Source organism: Sorex araneus, chromosome 7 (genome assembly GCF_027595985.1).
Source record: "Sorex araneus isolate mSorAra2 chromosome 7, mSorAra2.pri, whole genome shotgun sequence".
In the NCBI taxonomy this organism is placed as follows: domain Eukaryota; kingdom Metazoa; phylum Chordata; class Mammalia; order Eulipotyphla; family Soricidae; genus Sorex; species Sorex araneus.
The window spans coordinates 77,185,073-77,208,512 of record NC_073308.1 but is presented as its reverse complement, the minus strand read 5'-3'; the positions used below and the strand labels follow the sequence as shown (position 1 = coordinate 77,208,512).

Below are 23,440 nucleotides of genomic sequence, written 5' to 3'. Positions count from 1 at the left end.
AAAAGCTTAGAGAACTGGGGAAGTCTTGAGTTTTGAAACCTCAAGCCAGGGAAAGACATAGAGGAGCAGTAACCATGACTGGCAAAGAATTCTATAGATGATGGCTGCAGTGGAGAACGGTCTCATAGGTTCTGTGAGTTGTTGGAGATTATATTACTTATAATTTGCTAAGAAGTATAATTTTTATACAGAATGCACTGCAGGGCTTCTGAAAGTCTTTATTTTTTGGTCATTCTTTTGTGAAATTTTACTTTTATTTGAATTCTCAGTGCCTGGTCTTTATTTCATTTTTCACTTATTTAAAATTTTTATTTTAATCACTCTCCAAGGGTTAAGTTTCATGAATACAACATACCAAACCCTTAGTCTTCACCAGAGTCCATTTCTTTCCACTGTTGTCTGGGGTATTCCCCTGAAATCCACCATATGGCCCGACTATCTGCCCTTTAAACTGAGTTCTGTAGAACAGTTCTAGGTCCATTTTAAAAATAATTAATTAATTAATTTTATTTTATTGAATCACCATGAGATAGTTATAAGCTTTCATGTTTGGGTTAAATCACACAGTGATCAAACACCCATCCCTCCATCAGTGCACATTCCCCACCACCAATATCCCTGGTATATCCTCCCTTCCCACCCTCCCCCTGCCTCCATGGCAGACTATATTTCCCATACTCCTCTTTCTACTTTTGGGTATTATGGCTTGCAACACAGACACTGAGAGGTCATCATGTTTGCTCCGTTATCTACTTTCAGCACGCATCTCCCATCCCAATTGATTCCTCCAGCATCATTTTCTTAGAGATCCCTTCTCTATTCCATCTGCCTTCTCCCCTCTGCTCATGAAGCAGTCTTCCAGCTATGGGGCAATCCTCCTGGCCCCTGATATCTACTGTCCTTGGGTGTTAGCCTAATGTGATGTTATTACTCCACAACTGTGTGCAGTTCTTCTATGTCTGTCCCTCTCTTTCTGACTCATTTCACTTAGCATGATATGCTTCATGTCTATCCACTTACAAGCAAATTTCATGACTTCATCTCTTCTAATAGCTGCATACTATTCTATTGTGTAGATGTACCAAAGTTTTTTTAACCAGTCATCTGTTTTAGGGCACTCAGATTGTTTCCAGATTTTGGCTATTGTGAACGGTGCTGCAATGAATACATAGGTACAGATGTCATTTCTACTGTGCTTTTTTGCATCCTTGGAATATATTTCCAGAAGTGGTATTGCAGGGTTTTGTGGAAGCTCAATTCTTGTTTTTGAAGGACTGTCCATATTGTTTTCCAGGAAGGCTGGACCAGTGGGCATTGCCACCAACAGTGAAAGAGCATCCCTTTTTCCCCACATCCATGCCAGCACTGGTTGCTTTTGTTCTTTTGAATGTGTGTCAGTCTCTGTGGTGTGAGATGATATCTCATTGTTTTGATTTGCATCTCCCTGATGACTAGCATTGTGGAACATTTTTTCATGTGCCTCTTGGCCATTTGTATTTCTTTTTTGAGGAAGCTTCTGTTCATTTCTTCTCCCCAGTTTTTGATGGGGTTGGAGGTTTTTTTCTTATATAATTCTACTGGTGTCTTGTATATCCTGGATATTAATCTCTTAGCAGATGGGTATTGGGTAAATATTCTTTCCCATTATTTGGGCTCTTTCTGCACTTTGGTCACTGTTTCTTTTGAAGTGCAGAAGCTTCTTAGTTTGATGTTAGTGCCATTTGTTTATGTTTCCTTCCACTTGCATGGTCAGTGCTGTTTCATCCTTAAAGATGCTTTTAGCTTCAATGTCAGAGTTCTGCCTACACTTTCTTCTATGTACCTTATAGATTCATGTCTGATATTGAGGTCTTTAATCAACTTTGATCTGACTTTTGTGCCTGGCATTAGACAGGTCAGAGTTCATTTTTTTGCAGGTAGCTATTCAGTTTTCCCAGCACCACTTGTTGAAGAGGCTTTCCTTGTTGCACTTTGCATTTTTGCTCCTTTGTCAAAGATTAAATGGCCATATATTTGGGGGTCTGTGACAGGATATTCAACTCTGTTCCATTGGTCTGCAGGTCTGTTTTTAGCCCATTACCATGCCGTTTTAATTACTACTGCTTTTGTAGTACAGTTTTAAGTTGGGGAAGGTGACGCCACCCATCTTCTTTTTCCCAAGGATTGCATTAGCTATTTGTGGGGGTTTATTGTTCCATATGAATTTCAGGAGTGTTTTGTCTATTTCTTTGAAGAATGTCATGGGTATCCTGATAGGGACTGCATTAAATCTGTACAGTGCTTTGGGCAGTATTGCCATTTTGATAATGTTAATTCTCCCTATCCGGGAGCAGGGGAAGTGTCTCCATTTCCTAGTGTCCTCTTTTATTTTTTGAAGTAGTGTTTTGTAATTTTCCTTGTATAAGTCCTTCACTGCTTTGGTTAAGCTGATTACAGGCACTTGATTTTCTGAAGTACTATTGTGAACGCGATTTTTTTTTAATGTCTCTGTATTCTCTTTCATTATTTGTATATAAGAAAGCCATGGACTTTTGGGTGTTGATTTTTTAGCCTCCCATTTTACTATATCAACCTATTGTTCCTAAGAGCTTTTCTGTAGAGTCTTTAGGGTTTTCCATGTATAGTATCATATCGTCTGCAAATAGTGATAACTTGACCTCTTCCTTTCCTATCTGTATGCCCTTGATATCTTTTTCTTGTTTAACTGCTATGGCCAGGACTTCAAGTACTATATCGAATAAGAGTGGCAAAATCGGGCAACCTTGTCTTGTGCCCAATCTTAGAGGGAATGCGTTTAAGTTTTCCCCATTGAGAATGATACTTGCTGTGGGCTTGTGGTAGATGGCTTTGACTATACTGAGGAAAGTTCCTTCGATGTCCATTTTGCTGAGAGTTTTCATCATAAACGGGTGCTTTACCTTGTCAAATGCTTTCTCTGCATCTATTGATATGATCATACAGTTCTTATTATTTCTTTTATTGATATGATGAATTGTGTTGATTGACTTGCAAATGTTAAACCATCCTTGCATCCCTGGGATGAATCCTACTTGGTCATGGTATATGATCTTTTTGATGAGTCGTTGGATTCTATTTGCTAATATTTTGTTGAGGATCTTTGCATCTGTGTTCATCAGGGATATCGGTCTGTAATTCTCTTTCTTGGTGGTATCTTTACCTGCTTTTGGTATCAGGGTGATATTTGCTTCATAGAAACTGTTTGGAAGTGTTTTTGATACTTTAATTTCCTGGAAAAGCTTAAAGAGGATTGGGAGTAAAAGGTTTGGAAGAATTCACTAGTGAATCCATCTGGGCCAGGACTTTTGTGCTTGGGGCACAAAATTGAAATTACCATTTCAATTTCCTTGATGGTGATAGGTCTGTTCAGGTATTCCAGGTCTTCTTGGTTCAGTCTTGGGAGGCTATAGAAATCTAGGAATTTATCCATTTCCTCGAAGTTTTCGTGTTTCGTGGCATAAAGATTCTCAAAGTATTCTCTGAGGATCCTTTGAATTTCTGTAGTTTCTGTTGTAAAGTCCCCTTTTCATTTCTGATTCGGTTTATTAGGGTTTTCTGTCTCCCTTTTTTTGTGAGTCTTGCTAGAGGTTTATCGATCTTGTTTATTTTCTCAAAGAACCAGCTCTTGGTTTCATTGATCTTTCGGATTGTTTTTTGGGTTTTCATCTTGTTAATTTCTGCTCTGAGTTTCATTATTTCCTTCCTCCTGTTAAGATTTGGCTCCTTTTGTTGGTCATTCTCCAAGCTCTTAAACTGTGAGGTTAGGTTACCTATGTAGGCACACTCCTCCTTCCTGAGGAATGCTTGTAGAGCTATAAACTTTCCTCTTAACACAGCTTTTGCTGTGTCCCATAAATTTTGGTAACTCGTGTCCTCATTTTCGTTCATATCCAGGAATCTTTTGATTTCCTCTTTGATTTCCTTTCTAAACCACTCGTTGTCCAATAGTGAGCTGTTTAATTTCCAGGTGTTTGATTTCATTTTCTGTTTATGTGTGTGATTTATTTCTAATTTCAGCACATCATGGTCTGCTAAGAAGATCGTGATACAATCTCTATCCCTTATTTTATGGAGGTATGTTTTGTGGCTCAGCATGTGGTCTATCTTGGAGAATGTTCCATGCACACTTGCGAAGAATGTATATTCAGCTTCTTGAGGATGAAGTGTCCTGTATATATCTGTATAGGACCCTTTCTTCCTACATGAGACCCTTTCTTCCATTTCTTCCCTCAGGTGAAGTATGTCCTTGCTAAACTTGAGTCTGGTTGAGTCTATCAAGAGGTGATAAAGCAGTGTTGAAGTCTCCCACTAGTATTGTGTTGCTATCAATGTCTTTCTTCAAGTCTATGAGTAGTTGTTTTAAGTGCTTTGCTGGTCCCCCATTTGGTGCATATATATTTAGTATTGTTAGTTCTTCTATTGTACAGATCCCTTTATCAATAAGATATGACCTTCTCTTGTGACCTTCTTCAGTCTGAAATCAATCTGGTCTGATACTAGGATGGCTACCCCAGCTTTTTTTTTTAATTTTTATTTTTTTTATTGAATCACCATGAAAAAAATTACAAAGCTTTCAGGTTCAAGTCTCAGTCACTCAATGATCAGACCCCCATCCCTTCACCAGTGCACATGTTCCACCACCAAGAACCCCAGTATATCCCCCTCCCAGCCCCCAACTGTGTGGCTAATGATCTTCACTTTATTCTCTCTATACATTGAATACATTCAGTATTTCAACAGAAAATTAGTATCATTTAGAATTTCCCCCCAACAATCAAATCTGCTGAAAAGGCATCATTTGATAATTTGTTTTCCATTGCTGAGAATGAAGACTATGTGAGCTTGTGCGGCTGCTATCATGGCCACGTGGTTTTGGATTTTTGATATTTTAGCTCAGTTCAGTTTTGTGTGCGGCTTCTCCGGATCTCGTCTGGGTAGAGTGCATGCCGGTAACACCCCCACCCCAAGATCTCCTGCGAGCCACATCACTGTAAGCTCGTACCTCTGGGTAGTGGGTTCTAGAAGATGGCAGTCGCCACGTGGGTGCCACCACTGCTGCTGCCACTCCTGCCAAAAGTAAAGGTTGAGAGAGAAAAACCTTTCCCCTCCCAGGGCGGCATGGGGTTGTAGCTCAGTTCATAGTCTAGATGCATTTCCATAAGAAGCTGCTGGGTGCCAAAAGTAGTTAGTAGAAGTCCAGGATCATAGTCTTTAAGGAGCAGAGGAGCCGTTAAGTGTGCGGCTGCTCCGGATCTCGTCTGGGCCGAGAGCGACCCCAGCTTTTTTATGGGAGTTGTTCACCTGTAGGAACGTTTTACAGCCTTTGACTTTGAGCCTGTGTTTGCTCTGACTGTTGGGATGTGTTTCTTGCAGGCAGCAGAATGTTGGATTCAATTTTTTTTTAATAATAAATTTATTTGTTTTTAATTAATGAATCACCATGAGGGTACAGTTACGGATTTATACACATCTGTGCTTATGCTTCCCCTATACAAAGTTCGGGAACCCATCCCTTCACCAGTGCCCATACTCCACCATCAGTAAACCCAGCATCCCTCCCATCCTCCCCAATCCCATCTCCCCCCACCCCACCCTGTCACTGTGGCAGGGCATTCCCTTTTGTTCTCTCCCTCTAATTAGCTGTTGTGGTTTGCAATAAAGGTGTTGAGTGGCCACTGTGCTCAGTCTCTAGCCCTCATTCAGCCCGCAACTCCCTTCTCCCACATGGCCTTCGACTACATTATAGTTGGTGATCCCTTCTCTGAGTTACCCTTTCCCCAGAATGTGAGGCCAGCCTCCTAGCCATGGAGTCAACCTCCTGGTAGTTGTTTCTACAATTCTTGGGTGTTAGTCTCCCACTCTGTTATTCTATATGTCATAGATGAGTGCAATCTTTCTATGTCTGTCTCTCTCTTTCTGACTCATTTCACTTAGCATGAAACTTTTCATGCCGATCCACTTAAATAAAAAATTTGTGACCTCCTTTTTTCTAACAGCTGCATAGTATTCCATTGTATAGATGTACCAAAGTTTCCTCAACCAGTCTGGATTCAATTTTTTAATCCATCCTGCCACTCTGTGTCTTTTAATTGGTGCATTTAGCCCATTGATGTTGAGAGAGATTATTGTTATGGGGTTTTGTCCCATTTTTCTGCTGAAATTTGGTGTATCTGAGGGTCCTGTCTTGTCTTAAAGTAGCCCATTCAATTGTTCTTATAACCATGGTTTTGAGTCTGAAGTTCCTGAGCTGTTGTTTATCTGTGAAACTGTGTTGTTCCTTCTGTTATGAATGAGAGTCTAGCCGGGTAAAGTATATTTGGTGAGGCATTTATTTCATTGAGTTTTTTCACTATATCTCACCACTGTCTTTGGGCCGTGAGGGTTTCATCAGACAAGTCAGCTATGAATCTTAAGGGTGTTCCTTTATAGGCAGTTTCTTTCTTTAATCTTGCTGCTTTCAGGATTTTGTCACTATCTAAGGTTTTGGTCATTTTGATCAGGATGTGTCTTGGGGTATTTTTATTTGGATTTCTTCTAGTTGGTACCGTTCAGGCTCCTGAATGTGGTCACATGTTTTCCTCAGCTCTGGGAACATCGTAGCAATGATGTCTTTGACAGTTTCTTCTTCATCAGGGTTTTCTTTCTGTCCCTCTGGGACTCCCAATAATTCTTATATTACTGCTCTTGGCTTCATCACGATCTTCTCTTGCCATCTGCTCCCGGATTGTCTGTCTCTTTTCCATTTTCTGTTCTTTTCTAGATAGTCTCTGGACCATCTTCGAGCTCACTGATTCTGTCCTCAGGAGCTGTTACTCTGCTTCCACTGAATTTTTTAATTCGCCTACCAGGTTTTACAGGTCTGACATTTCTGTTTGTAATTTTATTTGCATTTTCTGCATTTCTACCTTCATATCCTCTTGTATTTTATTGGCATTGCTTTCCATTATTTCTTTTAGCTCCCTAAGCTTCCTCAGTAGCTCTCTTCTGAGTTCCTTGTCAGAGAGGTTATATAACACTTCATTGCTCTTTGGGGTCTTCTGGGCTAGTCTCTTCAACAAGTAAGCTTGGTGGGGATCTGCGTTGCTTTACCATTATGAATAGCCCTTCACACTCACTGTTACTATTCTGCTTATGATGCAGTATTAATTGAGGTGGGATTAATGAGTTATTGGCTAATGTGTTTCGGTGGTTAAGCTAACCTGGTGAAAGTTCCAACTAAGAGGGTAACTTGTGGTTCTTGTGGGATATGGAGAGGAGAGAATAACTTGTGGGAGCCCTGACACAGGCCGATACCTGGATGGGATGAGCAGAGGATGCGCAGAACATTTCAGCTTTGGGTGCGCGCGTGGTGCGCCTCAATTCCAGTCCCCCGCAGACCAAGGCTGAAAACGGGCTTTCCTGGGGGCTGGTTAAAAATGCAGCTCCAGGCTCTGTTGCCTTTGATCATTCCTAACTCCATTTCTGTGCTGCTTTATATCCTACATATGAAAGGTTATTCTGTGTCTGTCTCTCTCTGGCTGACTGTTCAGCATGATAACCACCAATTCCATCGGGGTAGTGGCAAATTGCATTATTTTATGTTTTCTTATAGCTGAATAGTATTCCATTGTATTTACAAACCATAGTTTCTTTATCCAGTATCTATTCTTGGACACTTGGAGTCTGATACCCCCTGCCCACCGCCATATTTTGGCTACTGTAAATAGCTCTGCAGTGAACATAGAGTGCAGATCTCTTTCCTGAGTAGAATTTTTGGGCCTTTGTGATAGATGCCCAGAAGTGTCTGGGGTCATATGGAAGCTCATTTCTTACTTTTTTGAGATGTGCCCATGTTGTTTTTAAAAAGTGTAAACCAGTTTACACTGAAAATGTAAAGAAAAATGTAAAAGAAAAATGTAAATTGTTGAATAATAGCAGCGATGATATCAAGTTAGAGTCCCTTGGTCCCTTATCAGAGGTGATTTTAACATGTCTTTTTTTCTCTTTATCTTCTTTTGTAGAGATTGTTTATGGAAATTTTTCTTCCCACCTGATTATCAAGTTCTGAAAGTTTCTGAAATTGCACGGCCTGGGAGACCCAGACAGATCCTTGCTTTTGAACTACGAATGAACATTATTGCAGATGCTACAATTGACTTGCTGTTCACCAAAAATAGGGTAATTACTGAAAAAATTTAGTAGAAAAATGTTAGAAATCTGAACATTATTTTTCAGAGTGTTTCTGTAGTGATTAGTACTAGACTTAGATTCCTTTCTACAAGTTTCTCACATGGCCCCCCCCGCCCTGCACATTATATGTATATTGATTTTATCAGTTTTTCATTAAGTTCCAAACAGTGACAAGAAGGTAATTGCTATTAATAGCTCCTTATATTATAGCCTGGTTACTTTTCTTCTTTACGTGTGGCCAAATTCTTTTAGTGTATTTTTGGCATAGATGTGAATTTTTATTCTTTTTTATTTGCTTTTGGGCCATACTTGGTGATGCTTAGGGGTTACTCCTGGCTCTCTGCTCAGGGGACCAAATGGGATCTTACCGGATCCCAGGGATTGAGCATCCTATATGCCCTACACACTAGACTATCACTTTGACTCCATGCACTTTTGTTCTTAGGGACTTTTATTGGGAGGGGGAGAGTTTGGTCCATTCTTGGCTGTGCTTAGATCTTACTCTGTGCTCAGAGATCAGTCCTGGTTATTCTGGGGAATTATAAACAGTCCCAGGAATTGAAATGGTGTCAGCCACATGCAAGACAAGTGGTTTATCCATTATAATATCTTAGCAGATCATTTTTAGAAACTTCTAATATTTTTAAAATATCTTTTGACATTTGTATTTTGTGATATTAAATGAAAAGTAAAGATGGAATTAAAATTAAGTTTTATATTAGTGCTTTCCAAACTTATTTGGCTTTCTGCCCCTCTTAAAAAAACAAAGTATTCACCCCGGCCCTCAAAAAGGCAGTATTACCTACTTTGGTGAATAATTTATTTTTATTTCTTTTGATAGGAAACAAATGCTATACATGTAAATGTAGGAGCTGGCTCATACTTGGAAATTAATATTCCAATGACAGTTGAGGAAAATGGTAAGCTGCAGTGAATACTTTTCAAGTGATTAAATGGAAAATTAATTTATAAATCATAGTTTGTTCATCCATTTAAATTTACATACAGGGGTTTTCTTTTTCAGCTCAATTTGTTGTATCCGTGGTTTCTAATGGTAAATATTATGTAACTAATTTATTTGTGTGTCATTTTACAAACCAAGTTAGGTCATGTAGTTCTGTACTTTCATTATACTGTTTTTTCTCTTTTGTAAGACTAAGCATAATGTGCTCAGGTTAGATTTTTTCTGTTTGCTCCTTCACAGCAAGTGTTGTTTTTCTTCCTTGTGGTGTCTCTTAATACCTGGTACTTTAACATGGCCGGTGATTGAGTGAGTCACTGATAGGCTTTGTTTTAACCCTAAAATTATGGCTAGTAAGTAGATAGGGTGAAGATTTGCTAATTTGAGTATCATGACTTTAAGAAAACAGAACTTTTAATATTGTTTATTTTGGGTCTTCCAAGCAGTGCTCAGGAGACTCAGGGACCCCTAAACAGTGCTTAGGATACCTAGGGCTCCTAAATTTGTGCTTTGGAGACCCAGTGGTCTCTAAAACAGTGCTCAGGAGAACTGGAGCACTGTTAACACTCTTGGCGATTTGTGACCATCCAGGCCTGTGATTCCACACAAGGACCCAAGGATGCACAATTTACTAGGGTCCTATGGTGCTGGGCATTAGCTGGAATTAGCTGAAACTTTCCAGCTTAGGGAGTTCAGGACTTCCAGGACTTCACCAGGTGATGATAGGGGACCATGTAGCATCTGGGATTGAGTCTAGATGAGCTGCATAGAAGGCATGCACTGCCTTAATCGCCTTAATTTGTATCTTCTCTCTTTAGCCGAAACTTTTCATTTTATAAACATTAATGCTTAATAGTGATAGCTATAGGATTTATCTCACTCACTAGTTCTAATACCACTTCATCACTCCCTTCCCCTCTCTCTTCCCTCTTTTCCTTCCCTCTTTTGTTTTTATTATACTACACCCATTTGTGAAGCTACTTGCTAATTTTCTTGCACTTCCTTATTTCAATTTGCACATCTCAAGTTCTCTCCATTTTGTCTGCAATGGCAGAAAGAGTGTCATCTTTCCCCAGTGGCAGAGTAGTATTCCTCTGGGTATAAATTCCATGGAGAAGCAATTTTCATTATAGCAAAGATGCTTTTATAGGTTAAGATAAAGGTGATTCTTTATATAGAATATTTTGTCTGACAGAACTTGCTCTTATTTAATCCGCTTGTAATAACCTTCACGTAAGGATCACCTTTCAGCAAACTGAAAGGTGAACACCCTACCGCTGTGCTATCGCTCCAGCCCTTAAATACTTCTTAAAAATTTTTATTTTGATCTCTTAATTTTTGATTGAAGCTATGTGATTTCTAATGCTGTTAATAATGGTTTCTCATACTTATAATTCCCGTAAGAATTCATATCCATCATCCGGTATATCCACCTCCTTTCCTAAGGACTCCAATGTCCCTTCCTTTCAGACGAACTACTTCTTGTTAAATTTATCAAAGTTTTGTATAGTCATGAACAGTTTTCCTTTTCTTTTTATTACATTCTGACAACAAAATGAAATTCTGCTTTACTTATTTTATTGTTGAGGATACAGAGAAGAACAACTTACCTGCATCTTTGAGTCACTTAGCAGCAGTGTTCCTGTAACTAAATGTAACAGTTTCTATGCAAATTCCTGGATCTCTTTGCTTTTTTTAATCATTTTCCCCTGTTACTTGGGCTGTTTTTCTGAAGAGTTTGCTTAGCTTGTTTGAAAAGAGTAAATCGTGTGAAGTTGTGACAAAGATGCTTGAAATTCTCTAGGTCTTTGGGTGAATCTTTTCATTAGAAGGAGGCATCTTGTAGAACAAGCTAAATTATAGATTTTTTTATGGGGGAAGAAAAGTCCAGGGCTGCACAAAATTGAGAATGGTTCAATTAAAGGGATATTTTATAATTTTTAGACTGAAAATGGTACTGGTGGTGCAGATGTTGTTCTGTGTAACGACTGCTCCAGAGTCAAGGAACTTCTTTAGGTCAGGATGAGAGGCTCCACCTTCAAGCCAAACTGTCACAAATCACAGGAGGTATAATGGGAATGATGTGGGCTTCTGAGAAGCTTAGTGTGTATGGAACGAACTCCAGGCTTAAGGTTGAGATTAGGTGACTTCTGGTTTGGTGCTGGGGATACAATAAAGGTACTCATACTTGTAAATAATACATGAAGTTCTGCGGCTGGAGTGATAGCACAGTGGATAGGGTGGTTGCCTTGCACGCGGCCAACTCGGGTTCAATTCCCAGCATCCCATATGGTCCCCTGAGCAACGCCAGGAGTAATTCCTGAGTGCAGAGCCAGGAGTAACCCCTGTGCATCGCCGGGTGTGACCCTAAAAGAGAAAAAAATAAGAATGCGTAAAGTTCTGCACTCCAGTTAAGATTCAGTGACTTACTATTTTTTTTTATGTTTTTTTAATTTAGTTGCGGGGGGAGGGGTGGAGGTCCTCCCAAGTGATGGTCAGGAGGTCTGAGTACTAAGGCCCCTGCCTGTAATTCTTGGCACTTGGCCACAGTGGTTCTATGTGAGAGCCTAAGGATGCAATGCTGCTCCAGCCCTGCAGTGCTGAGACTGGCAGTGCTGAATGCCTGAGGGCATGAGGGCATAACTCTAACTGCTATACTGTCTCCTGGTCCCAGTAGGATTTCTTTTCCTCCCATGTTGTGATTGTAGCTTCTGCAGTGTCTGGAGGACACACTTGGCTGTGATATGCAAGGGGTTTCACTTTTGTTTTGACACCAGGAATTGCACTCATGATGCGGCGTGGGCAGTGCTGAAAAAGAACTTGTAGACTGTAATTGAACAAACATGCTTTGCAGGTACTCTACCACCAAGCTACATACCTGAATTCAAGTTTAGTTTACTTTATGATGACTTATCTGAGAGGACTAAAATAATAGACCTAGATCTTAGACAGTTGCAGAATAGAACTCATTGAAAACATTTTCCAAGATTCATATAAATCTTAATAAATGAATACCACTCCTTGCTCATCCTTCCTTTTTATTTTAGTTTTTATTAGTGAATCACCGTGAGGTACAGTTAAAAACTTATGAACTTTCATGTTTGCATTTTGTTTACATCCCTCCACCAGTGCTCATTTTCCTCCACCAGTGTTCCCAGGGTGGGGGTGGTGGGAGGGATACTGCTCATCCTTCTTAACGCTGCCGTATTCGGGGCTCTTTCGGTGTCAGGCGGATGAGGCCCATTGTTGTTACTGTTTTTTGCATATCGAATACACCACGGGGACTCTGCTGTGCAGGAGGGGTACTCTCGGTACCTGGCTGGGCTCTCTGAGAGGGATGGAGGCTTTTAGGGCGGCCTCCAATCGCCCTTACAGGTGTTCCTATGGTTCAGACCATATTTGAACCCCATCAGATATGGTGCGAAAATTATGGAAAATGAGTATTGTCTTATGGTTTGTCGACCTGGAAAGCGGCCTGGAGCATGGCTGTGGCTGGGTAGTGGAAATAGTGGAGGATTGCGAGTATGGAAAGGTCGGACTGCAACTGAATCTCACCAAAACAGTGCTCATGAAAAACGAACTAGTCCCTGACATTCCATTTGCTCTCAACGGAATGAACATCTCCAAATGCAGCAGCTATATGTACCTGGGCCAAGAACTCAACATGAGGAACGACTTGGTGCCAGAGCTGCGCAGGAGGAAGAGAGCAGTGTGGAACGCCTTCAAAAGCATCTAAGAAGTAGTGAAGAGGACAAAGAACCTTCAGCTCCGGGCACATCTTTTCTACTCCACCGTTCTTCCTGCACTAACATATGCCTCAGACACCTGGGTCTTATGAAAACAGGATGAGAATGCTCTTCAGGTATCCCAAAGAGGAATCAAAAGAGCTATGCTTGGAGTATCACCTTCACTCAAGTGAGAGAAGGAATCCGGAGTTCCGACCTCCATCGACGGTCAAGAATCAGGGACAGTCTCATTTGCCAAGGCATCAAAAATCAGATGGGCCAGACACATAATGCAATTCAGAGATGACCGCTGGACTAGAGCTGTAATCTACTGGATTCCACAGGACATCAAAAGACTGTGTGGCTGCCCACATAAGAGATGGTTGGACTTCTTCGTCAAAACCCTGAATAAACGGTTTGAGGCTCTTCATGATCCTGGAGCGAGCAGATACCGTTGGGCTACACTAGCATGCAACAGGGACAAATGGAAACGTTACTGGCTCATGCGTGAGCAAATTGAAGATCAATGGGATGACAAGTGATAGAAGTGATACAAATGAATACCAGAGCAGTATGCCTGTTGAATTATCTGTGGAAATATCACTAGTCACTATTTATAGGACAGACTGTCAAGAACAAAAGTGAACCTCAACTTTCCTGCCTTTTATTCAGAATGATCTCTGCTATTTGGAACTATAATAAAAGGAGTAGTTGATAATCATGAGAATGTGTGCTCTAGAGTCAGTGGATGGAGAGAAGATATAGGCGTGGTCTATTTAAGGTAGATAATTGATGAAATCTCTTGCTCAAACAATGGGCTTTTAGTCTTGCATTGGGAAACAAATCAGGATAGTGTGTGAGGATCATAGTATATGGGTTTTGCAGTAGGAAAAGTAGGTAGCAAATGTCACATTGGGACACTTTCAAGTAGTAACTATCAAAGTTTTTCAGTTATTCTTTCTTTGGGTGGTGGAGGGTTTTGTTTCCAGGCTATAATTTTGTAACATGTATTTTAGGTTACTAATTTAAATGTTTTGTTTGTCAGGTTACACCCCTGCAATTAAAGGACAACTACTACATGTTGATGCCACTACGAGCATGCAGTACAGAACCCTCTTAGAAGCAGAAATGTTAGCAGTAAGTATGGCATATATGGTGATAATATGCCTAAAATATACATTGGTTTTTAATTTATATGAAATTTTGATGAACTCATCCATTGGTCCATCTTCTTCATCATAAACTGTCAAGTGGTCTTCTGATCTTTTCCCTGTTTGTGGACTCTTTTTTTTGGCATCCCTGGGGGGAGTGAATAAAGATTGATAATAAATGGGGTTTGGGCCTTTGAAAATGTGAAAAGTTGTTTCAATATTATTTTTAAATTTCTTTGTACTGCTAGACTAAATTTCTCCATGGTTTTATTTTTTCTTTCATTATTTATGGTGTGTGTGTGTGTCCATGCACACACTGCTGATAATTGAACCCAGAACCTCACATATGCAAATTAAATTTTATCTCTAACTCTCTTTTAAAGAAAATACTTTTTTTGTTTTTGTTGTTTTCTGATTACATTCAGTTCTTTCTCAGAACTTAATTCAGTGTGCTTTTCACTTGATAAGGTATAAGAAGATGATGATAAGGTATAAGATGAAGATCTTTTGAAAGTCCTGTATTACTCCATATTAGAAAGAGAAATTATTATAAAATACTCATGATTAAATTGCACTGGTGATTCATTAATCAGATTATTTTTTTATTAGGAATGACAGCAATAGTAACAATAAAATCTACTTTATGGAGTTGCTATATTAATAGGTCCTGAATTACTTCTCTCAGTCATTCACACATGATACTTGTGTGTAAGTTAAGAGGGAACTTTTGAAATTACCAAGAATATATTGATGTGAAAATATTATGAAACTAGAATATATTATGAAATGATAATATTATTATCATTATTATCATTTTAGTGAATTTCTGGTCAGTGGTTCTGTATAGCACTGCTATTTTCTAGTCAGTCTGCTTTTGCCTCCTCAGGTGAACTGTGCCATCAAGCATGTTGCTGGCTCTGTAGCTGTGTACCGAGTTGTCAGATGGGGCCTATCACGTAGTGGAGTTGAGACGTCCGTGTGGCAGAACAGCATTGCACCTTACTTTCATGGCCCAGAGCTTTTCCCCACAGATGAGGTTTACAGGAAGTTGAGGTGCTTGTGGTAGGCTTATAGTTTAGCTGGAGGACAGCATAGATGCTGTAGCCTGATTTGTCTGACCCGTGGCTTAGCATTTCAAGCAGCTGCATGCAATCACAGTTACTGACTTTAGTCACAGAATATTAAACTCATGAAGGCACCTCTGTTCAGCCTAGTAGGAAAGAAAAATTCAGATTATTCATCACATCTGTGCCTTTATTTCCAGTGTTTACAAAAGATAAGTTTTTTTCTTAATATTCAATTTTCAGTTCCATATCAATGCCAGCTATCCCCGGATATGGAATATGCCACAGACATGGCAGTGTGAATTAGAGGTTTATAAAGCTACTTACCACTTCATCTTTGCACAGAAGAACTTCTTCACAGGTAACTTTCTAATAAAAAAGCTTTTTTCTTTTAAACTACTGTACATATACATAATTGAATACTATTTGGCCATGAGAAAAGATAAAGTTATGCAATTTTCTGCAACATGGCTAGATCTGGAGAGAATTCTCTTCAGTGAAACCAGTCAGAGGGAGAGGAATAGAGTAAGAGAGAGACAAGAGAGTAGGAGAGATAGAGAGAACAGGGCAGCTGGATGGGCACGGAGAGACTAGTAAAGGGGGACAGAGAAAGAAGAATGTAAGAAGAATATAGGAGCAGGCATGTGGAGAGAGAGAGACCAGGCTGCAAGATGGAGCACGGAGAGATGAGTGGGAGAGACAGGAAGAGACAGGAATGAGGGGCAGCATGAGACTAGAATGGGGGGCTCAGAGAGACTGGAACAGGCGTGTGGGGAGAATGGAATAAATGGCAACTGAGGCTTAAGTTCAAAGAACAGATATCCAGGAGGTAAATATCATTCAGAGTCAATTAACTCCCAAGTTACTAAAGCATAGTATTAACTGTCTTCCTGTGCCCATGCAAGAAGGACATTGCTCTGAATTAACTATGCAAAGGACTTAAGGAGAAGAGAAAAGCAATATTTTCAAGTGAACAGAGCACAAAGAAAGAAACTATAAATAAAACACAGGAATAGGAGCACTGTGATGGGAGTAACCCAATAAACCTGAGCTCCTACCCTCAGAATGATCTCTCATGTGGGATATAAAGAATCTTCCTAGGGGAATATCAAATGCTCAATGGCAATAGAACTGATCTTCAGTAGGAAGCTTGCCACTGGGGCAGGGGTATTGGGGATGTTAGAGAAGGTAACACTTGGACAGTGGGAGAGAAGAAATGTGCCTGCCTCAAATGCAAACTGGAGGGTTGGGGGGAAACTGGGGACATTGGTAGAGGATATTGGGCACTGGTGAAGGTATTGGTGTTGGAACAGTATATACCTAAAACTCTATCAGAAATTAACTTTGCCACTTTGTAGTTCACAGTTATTTATTAAAAGATTCTTTGAAGTTTTTATATATTTTTATCAACTCTTTATCTGATGTATTCTATGCAAATATTTTCTCCCATTCAGTGGGTAGCTTGAGTTTTTTTTTACTATGCAGAAGAAGCTTTTTAATTTTATGTAGTCCCATTTGTTTATTTTGTTGTCTTGTCCACTGTGGTCATCTTGTTGGAGATTCTTCTATGTCCGTTTCCTGAAAAGTTCTGCTGTTATTTTCTTCAATGTATTTTATGGATTCTGGTCAAGTCTTGAGGTCTTTAATCCACTGTGAATTTACTTTTGAGAAGGGTGTGAGATATAGTTCTAATTTTATTTTTTTACTCACGACTAACCAGTTTTTCCACATCATTTGTTGAAGAGATTTTCTTTGTTTCACTTCATATATTTAGCGAATTTAGCATGAATTAGCTGGTCAGATATCTGGGGCCTAGCCCAGGACTCTCATGTAGTACTCTCATGTAATACTATCATGTAGCATTGATTATTTTAACTTTGTGGTATAGTTCAAAGCTGGGAAATGCAATACTTTCCACCCTTCTTTGTTCTCTTAGGATTGCTTTGGTTATTCAGGGAGTTTTATGGTTCCATACAAATTTTATTTATTTTTTAATTTAATCACTGTGAGATACAGTTACAAAACTTTCATGTTTGAGTTTCAGTCACACAATGATTGAACACCCATTCCTCCACCAGTGCACATTCACCACCAACAGTGTCCCAGAAAACCCCTCCCCCTGCCTCTATGGCAGACAATTTCCCCCATACTCTCTCTACTTTTTGGCATTATGGTTTGCAGTACAAATACTGAGAGGCTATCACGTTTGGTCCTTTATCTGCTCTCAGCACACATCTCCCCTTCTGAATGATCCCTCCAACCATCATAGACTTAGTGATCCCTTTTCTATTCCATCTGCCTTCTCCCCCAGCTCAGAAGGCAAGCTTCCAACCATGGAGCAGTATTCCTGTCCCTTGTCTCTACTGTCCTTGGGTGTCAGTCTCATATTATGTTATTTTTTATTCCACAAATGAGCGCAGTCGTTCTATGTCCTATGTATGTCCCTCTCTTTTTGACTCATTTCACTTAGCATGATACTCTCCATGTCCATCCACTTATAGGCAAATTTCATGACTTTATCTTTCCTAACAGCTTCATAATATTCCATTGTGTAGAGGTACCAGAGTTTCTTTAACCAATCTTCTGTTCTCAGGCACTCAGGTTGTTTCCAGATTCTGGCTATTGTGTATAGTATTGTAATGAATATACAGGTACAGATGCCATTTCTACTGTGCTTTTTTGCACCCTCTGGATATATTCCCAGAATTGGTATTGCTGGGTCATATGGAAGCTAACTTTCTAATTTTTTAAGGAATGTCCATATTGTTTTCTAAAAAGGTTGGACCCAGTCAGCATTTCCACCAACAATGAAGGACAGTCCCTTTCTCCCTGCATCCATGCCAGCACTGGTTGTTCTTGTTCTTTTTGATGTGTGCTAGTCTCTGTGGTGCGAGATGATATCTCATTGTTTTGATTTGCATCTTCCTGATGATTAGTGATGTAGAGCATTTTTTCATGTGTCTTTTGGCCATTTGTATTTCTTTTTTGAGGAAGCTTCTGTTTATTTCTTCTCCCCATACATGTCAGAAGCCTGTTGGGAGCAGCAGAGCCGGGGCTGTGGCCATACAAATTTTAATAGAGTTTGTTCCATGTCTTTTAAAAGAGTCACTGGAATTTTAATGGGTTTTGCATTGAATTTCTATAGTACTTTGGGTAGGGTGATCATTTTAACAATGTTGATTTTTTCCATTTTATGAACAGGGAATATCTTTCCATTTCTTGGTATCTTCAATTTCTCTTAGCAATAATTTTTAGTTTTCACTGTATAAGTCTTTCACTTCCTTTGTTAAGTTGATTTCTAAGTATTTGATCTTTTGGGTCAGTATATTCTGAAGGAAATAGTCTTTTTAATTTCTTTCTCTACTAGTCATTATTTGTATACAGGAATGCCATCGATTTTTGTATACTAATTTTATAACCTTCTATCTTACTATATTTGTTTATTATTTTTAGGAGTTTTTTGGTGGTCTCATTTATAGTAACCTTGATAAACTTTAACCTGGAATATATACTAACAAAGTAGAACATATACATGATAACATTATATATAATATAATATTATACATATAATATACATGTAATATTACATATGTAATATGTACTATTTCCAACCTTTTTTGCTTATGTATCAGCAGTTGAAAACCATTAATATAGACCATAAAATTTTGGCAGAATTCTAAATATTCAAGTTTAGAAAATGGTTAAGTAAATCCTGACAAAGCTCTTTACTGAACCATTATTAAAATTAATATTAGTATGTATGAAGTAGAATGGAAAAGTTTGAGTCCATTGGAAAATAAGATTTAGAGCAGCGTTTCTTTTACTTTTCCTCAATTTCTTTTACTTTTCCTTTGTCTCAACCCCACCCCTTTAGACTTAATACAAGATTGGTCTAGTGATAGCGCTCCAGACATGTTCTCATTTGTTCCCTACACTTGGAACTTCAAGATCATGTTTCATCAGTTTGAAATGATTTGGGCTGCTAATCAACACAATTGGATTGACTGTTCCACTAAACAACAAGAAAATGGTAAGAATTAAAATTAGATTTAGCATTCTGTTCATTCAGAAAAATGCCAATAAAGAAACTTAGTTTTGACTTTGTAGTTTTAATGGAATTGAATTTTAAAACTTGTCAATCAGGGGCTGGAGCGATAGCACAGCGGGTATGGGTAGGGCGTTTGCCTTGCACGCGGCCGACCCGGGTTCTAATCCCAGCATCCCATATGGTCCCCTGAGCACTGCCAGGGGTAATTCCTTAGTGAAGAGCCAGGAGTAACTCCTGTACATCGCCAGGTGTGACCCAAAAACCAAAAAAAAAAAAAAAAAATTTGTCAATGCAGCATACATTTTTATTTTGTTTGGATGTATAAGATAATTTTAACTTAAAAATTTATTGACATTAAATTTCTCTTTTCTCCCTTTTATGTGTAGTATATCTGGCAGCATGTGGGGAAACACTAAACATTGATTTTTCTCTGCCTTTTACGGACTTTGTTCCAGCTACATGTAACACCAAGTTCTCTTTAAGAGTAAGTATAGTTGAACAAATGGTTTATTCACCATTTATACATAGTGGTGTGATCTCCTGGAGCACATCTCTCTTCTGACCTCCATTGCACTTGGACTGCTGTAAGCTTTCCTCTTCATTGTGGTCCTAAGCGGGTTGGTCTTGAGAATTTGAACAGGAAAGTAAATTCCCTGAACTGCTGATTTAATCTTTTGACTAATTTTATGTTCTTTTAAGAAGTTCTTCTAACAATGCAGTTCACCTTGCTTGTGAACTAGATTTTATACTTCTGTATTTCATTCCTAATTATAGTCATAAATTCCCGGAATAATTTGGAAGGGAATAATCAGTCTTTCTTATGTCTGAAAGTCAGCTCTTTAGAGTTAAAAAATTTTGTGGCTCACCACAATGTAATTGTAATAGTGATAGAGGTGATGGTGCAATAAGAACAGTTCGTGTCTGATAAACATTTCCTGTGTGCCAGAAATTATTCTAAGTGCTTTATGGGTAGTAACTCATTTAATTCCCAGGTAAACTCCCAGTACAGTTGCCATTTGTCTGCGTTTGTGAATAAGAAACCAAGTTGCAGAACTCATTTAATTTGTCATGTAGGTAAAGAGTGATTAAGTTGTGATTTGAACCCAGACAACATATTTCTCTCTCTTGTATTCTTATATGTACCAAGTATCCAGATGAACCAAGATTAGGGGGATCCAGAAGGAAGAAAGAAACCTGAATGAAGATCCTTTGATATGTTCATTCAGAATTCTAAGAGATCAATTGAGAAATCAAGACTTAGCTATAACTGAGAGAATAGTTTTGAAAATTAACTTACATTTCATTAAAAATTGAAAAAATATAGAACATATTTCATTTGAACTCAACGTTAGTTAGATGGTACTTTTGTTTTTCAGAAATGAATCATTCTCCATCATGGTCATAATGTCTTCACTCTTCTAATCCTTTGCTACTGTTACCAAGCAGCATCTTCAGTAGCTAGCCAGTGATAAAGATAGTGAAAGAAGAAGAAGAAAAAAAAAAAAGATAGTGAAAGAGTCCAAGACATCTGAAATGACTTTTGCCTTAAAGAAATCAGCATTTCTTTAATGCTTGGAAGAGTAGGCATGGAAATAAAAAAGATTTATAGAAGTACAAGAATTGAGAATGATTTTTACTTTCACTATTTTTAACTGAGTTACTTGGAAGATGTACATACGTTCTTGTGTTTATGTAAAAATATCAGTAGTGATTTTCCTTATAGAAACATTTTAATCAGAATTTAGTTTTAGATGATATAAAAATTTATTCCAGTTATTTATGACTGTTCAGTGTAATAGTTGCTATGTGAAATTGCTTTTGAATTTATTTTCCAGATATTTGTGGATGGGCTTGACTGTATATTGTAATTTAGTGACAATAAAGTTACATTTATTTAGGTATCTATTTCATTTTGGGGGTTATTGCAAATTATTTTTTAGGGAGAAGACGTTGATCTTCATTTGTTCCTACCTGATTGCCACCCTAGCAAATATTCATTGTTTATGCTGGTAAAGAACTGCCATCCAAATAAAACTCAAGACTCTGGTATTCCTGCTGAGTGTCAGAGTGGCCAGAAAGCAGCTCAGCCAAAATGGCGCAACATTACTCAGGAGGAGTGAGTACCTCAGTCATCTGAGTGTTTTATGTTTACATTGGGGTATTCTTAGGATTAAAAAAATAAAATAATTATAAAAATAAGCAAAAGAATCAATGAATAAATTTGATCACCAGGAACTTCTCTTTGTTATTAAAGAAATTATTAAAGTTATTAAAGAAGTAGCTACCTGACTAGAATCTTTGTTTTACTCTCTAAAGGGCTGGATGGGTTGAATGCTGGACTGTTCCAAGTGTCATGCTTACGATTGATTATACATGGCATCCGATTTATCCTCAAAAAGCAGATGAACAGTTAAAACAATCATGTAAGTAATTTATATAATTTTAAATTATAAATTTTCTTATACATTTTTAAATAAAATATATAATATTTTATAGCACTGTAGCATTTTCGTTTCTTTGTTCGTCGATTTGCACGAGCAGGCACCAGTAACATCTCCATTGTGAAACTTGTTACTGTTTTTGGCATACCAAATATGCCACAGGTAGCTTGCCAGGCTCTGCCATGCAGGCAGGATACTCTTGATAGCCTGCCAGGCTCTCTGAGAGGGACGGAGGAATAATCCAGGTTGGCTGCGTGCAAGGCAAGCATCCTACCTCTGTGCTGTCACTCCAGTCAATATTTTATATTTAATATTTTATAATTTTATCTAATTTAATATCTAATGTTAGAATTGATAGTAAAAATACAAGAAGGAAATAAAAGTTTGAAATGCCTCTGTTTGTTAAAATCATTTGACAAAATTATGTGCATTTGAAATCATCTAAGGATTTCAGTGTAATGATATCTAACTCTTACTGGTTAATTAGTGTAGGGACTAGTATTCCAAGCAGTTTATCACCTGTCCTGCTATCATTCAGTCCTCATGGCTGTATGAATTGGTGCTGCTCTTGTGTAATCTAGCATTTCTCAGCCAGAGACCAGGAGGCCCCAGTATGGGTTCTCAGGGTATTCCAAGGGGGGCACAGGTGAAAATCACAGACAGCATAAGATTATGGCATGTTGAGGCATGTTCAGATAAGGTAGCAATTTCTTCAAAGTTTGTCAAGCTAGAAAGAGCTGAAATATAAAGCAAGGTCTGTATGGATTTAGTTTGAAGTGCTTGTTGTTATAAAATAGTGCTTACTTAATGTATTTTAACAATTCTCATCATAGTTTACCTGAGATATATGTGCCTTGTTACTAGGGCCTAAGAGAATATTAGTAAAGTGATTTTTTTTGCTTATTTCCAGTAAGTTAAGAACAATTACAGACATTATTTTATAAAAATTTGATACAGAGATTCAAAGCTGTTTGAAAGTCTAATTGTGGCCTAAATTTGTTGTAGGGATTTGATAAGAATGTGGCTTCTTCAATTTATTTATTTATTTATTTATTTATTTTTATAATTTTTTTTTATAATTTATTTATTTTTGATTAGAGAATCACTGTGAGGGTACAGTTACAGATTTATACACTTTTGTGCTTATACTTCCCTCATACAAAGTTCGGGAACCCATCCCTTCACCAGTGCCCATTCTCCACCACCCGTAAACCCAGCGTCCCTCCCACCCTCCCCAATCCCATCTCCCCCCCACCCCACCCTGCCACTGTGGCAGGGCATTCCCTTCTGTTCTCTCTCTCTAATTAGCTGTTGTGGTTTGCAATAAAGGTGTTCAGTGGCCGCTGTGCTCAGTCTCTAGCCCTCATTCAGCCCGCAACTCCCTTCCCCCACATGGCCTTCGACTACAATGTAGTTGGTGATCGCTTCTCTGAGTTGCCCTTTCCCCGGAACGTGAGGCCAGCCTCGAAGCCATGGGGTCAACCTCCTGGTACTTATTTCTACAGTTCTTGGGTATTAGTCTCCCACTCTGATATTCTATATACCATAGATGAGTGCAGTCTTTCTATGTCTGTCTCTCTCTTTCTGACTCATTTCACTCAGCATGAAACTTTTCATGCCCATCCACTTAAGCAAGCAACACAAATTAGGTGTGTTTAATAAGTTATCATTTTTTCTTGCACTTTTTTTTAGACATATAAGGAAAATCATAATCAAATAGTATGGCCACTTCAGAACCTGAGAGTCACATGATTGGAGAGGAACTTAGAGACCACATAAATCAATTCACTTGTTTTGCTGCTAAAAAATGAATTGTGGGGCACTCTGACTTATATAAGGGCATTGAAAAATAATAGAAATTAG

At 38.6% G+C, this 23,440-nt stretch overlaps 1 protein-coding gene across 7 annotated transcripts in view; it reads left to right on the top strand.

The window, feature by feature from the left end:
* BLTP1 (bridge-like lipid transfer protein family member 1) overlaps positions 1–23,440 on the top strand; it is a 193,215-nt gene that overhangs the window by 45,257 nt on the left and 124,518 nt on the right. For all 7 annotated transcript variants that reach the window (XM_055144298.1, XM_055144300.1, XM_055144302.1 and 4 more), the window contains exons 12-19: positions 8,019–8,175; positions 9,029–9,107; positions 13,919–14,010; positions 15,332–15,449; positions 18,963–19,118; positions 19,523–19,620; positions 21,077–21,252; positions 21,453–21,559. In XM_055144298.1, the coding sequence (XP_055000273.1) occupies positions 8,019–8,175; positions 9,029–9,107; positions 13,919–14,010; positions 15,332–15,449; positions 18,963–19,118; positions 19,523–19,620; positions 21,077–21,252; positions 21,453–21,559 (983 nt within the window). The remainder of the gene's footprint in view (positions 1–8,018; positions 8,176–9,028; positions 9,108–13,918; positions 14,011–15,331; positions 15,450–18,962; positions 19,119–19,522; positions 19,621–21,076; positions 21,253–21,452; positions 21,560–23,440) is intronic.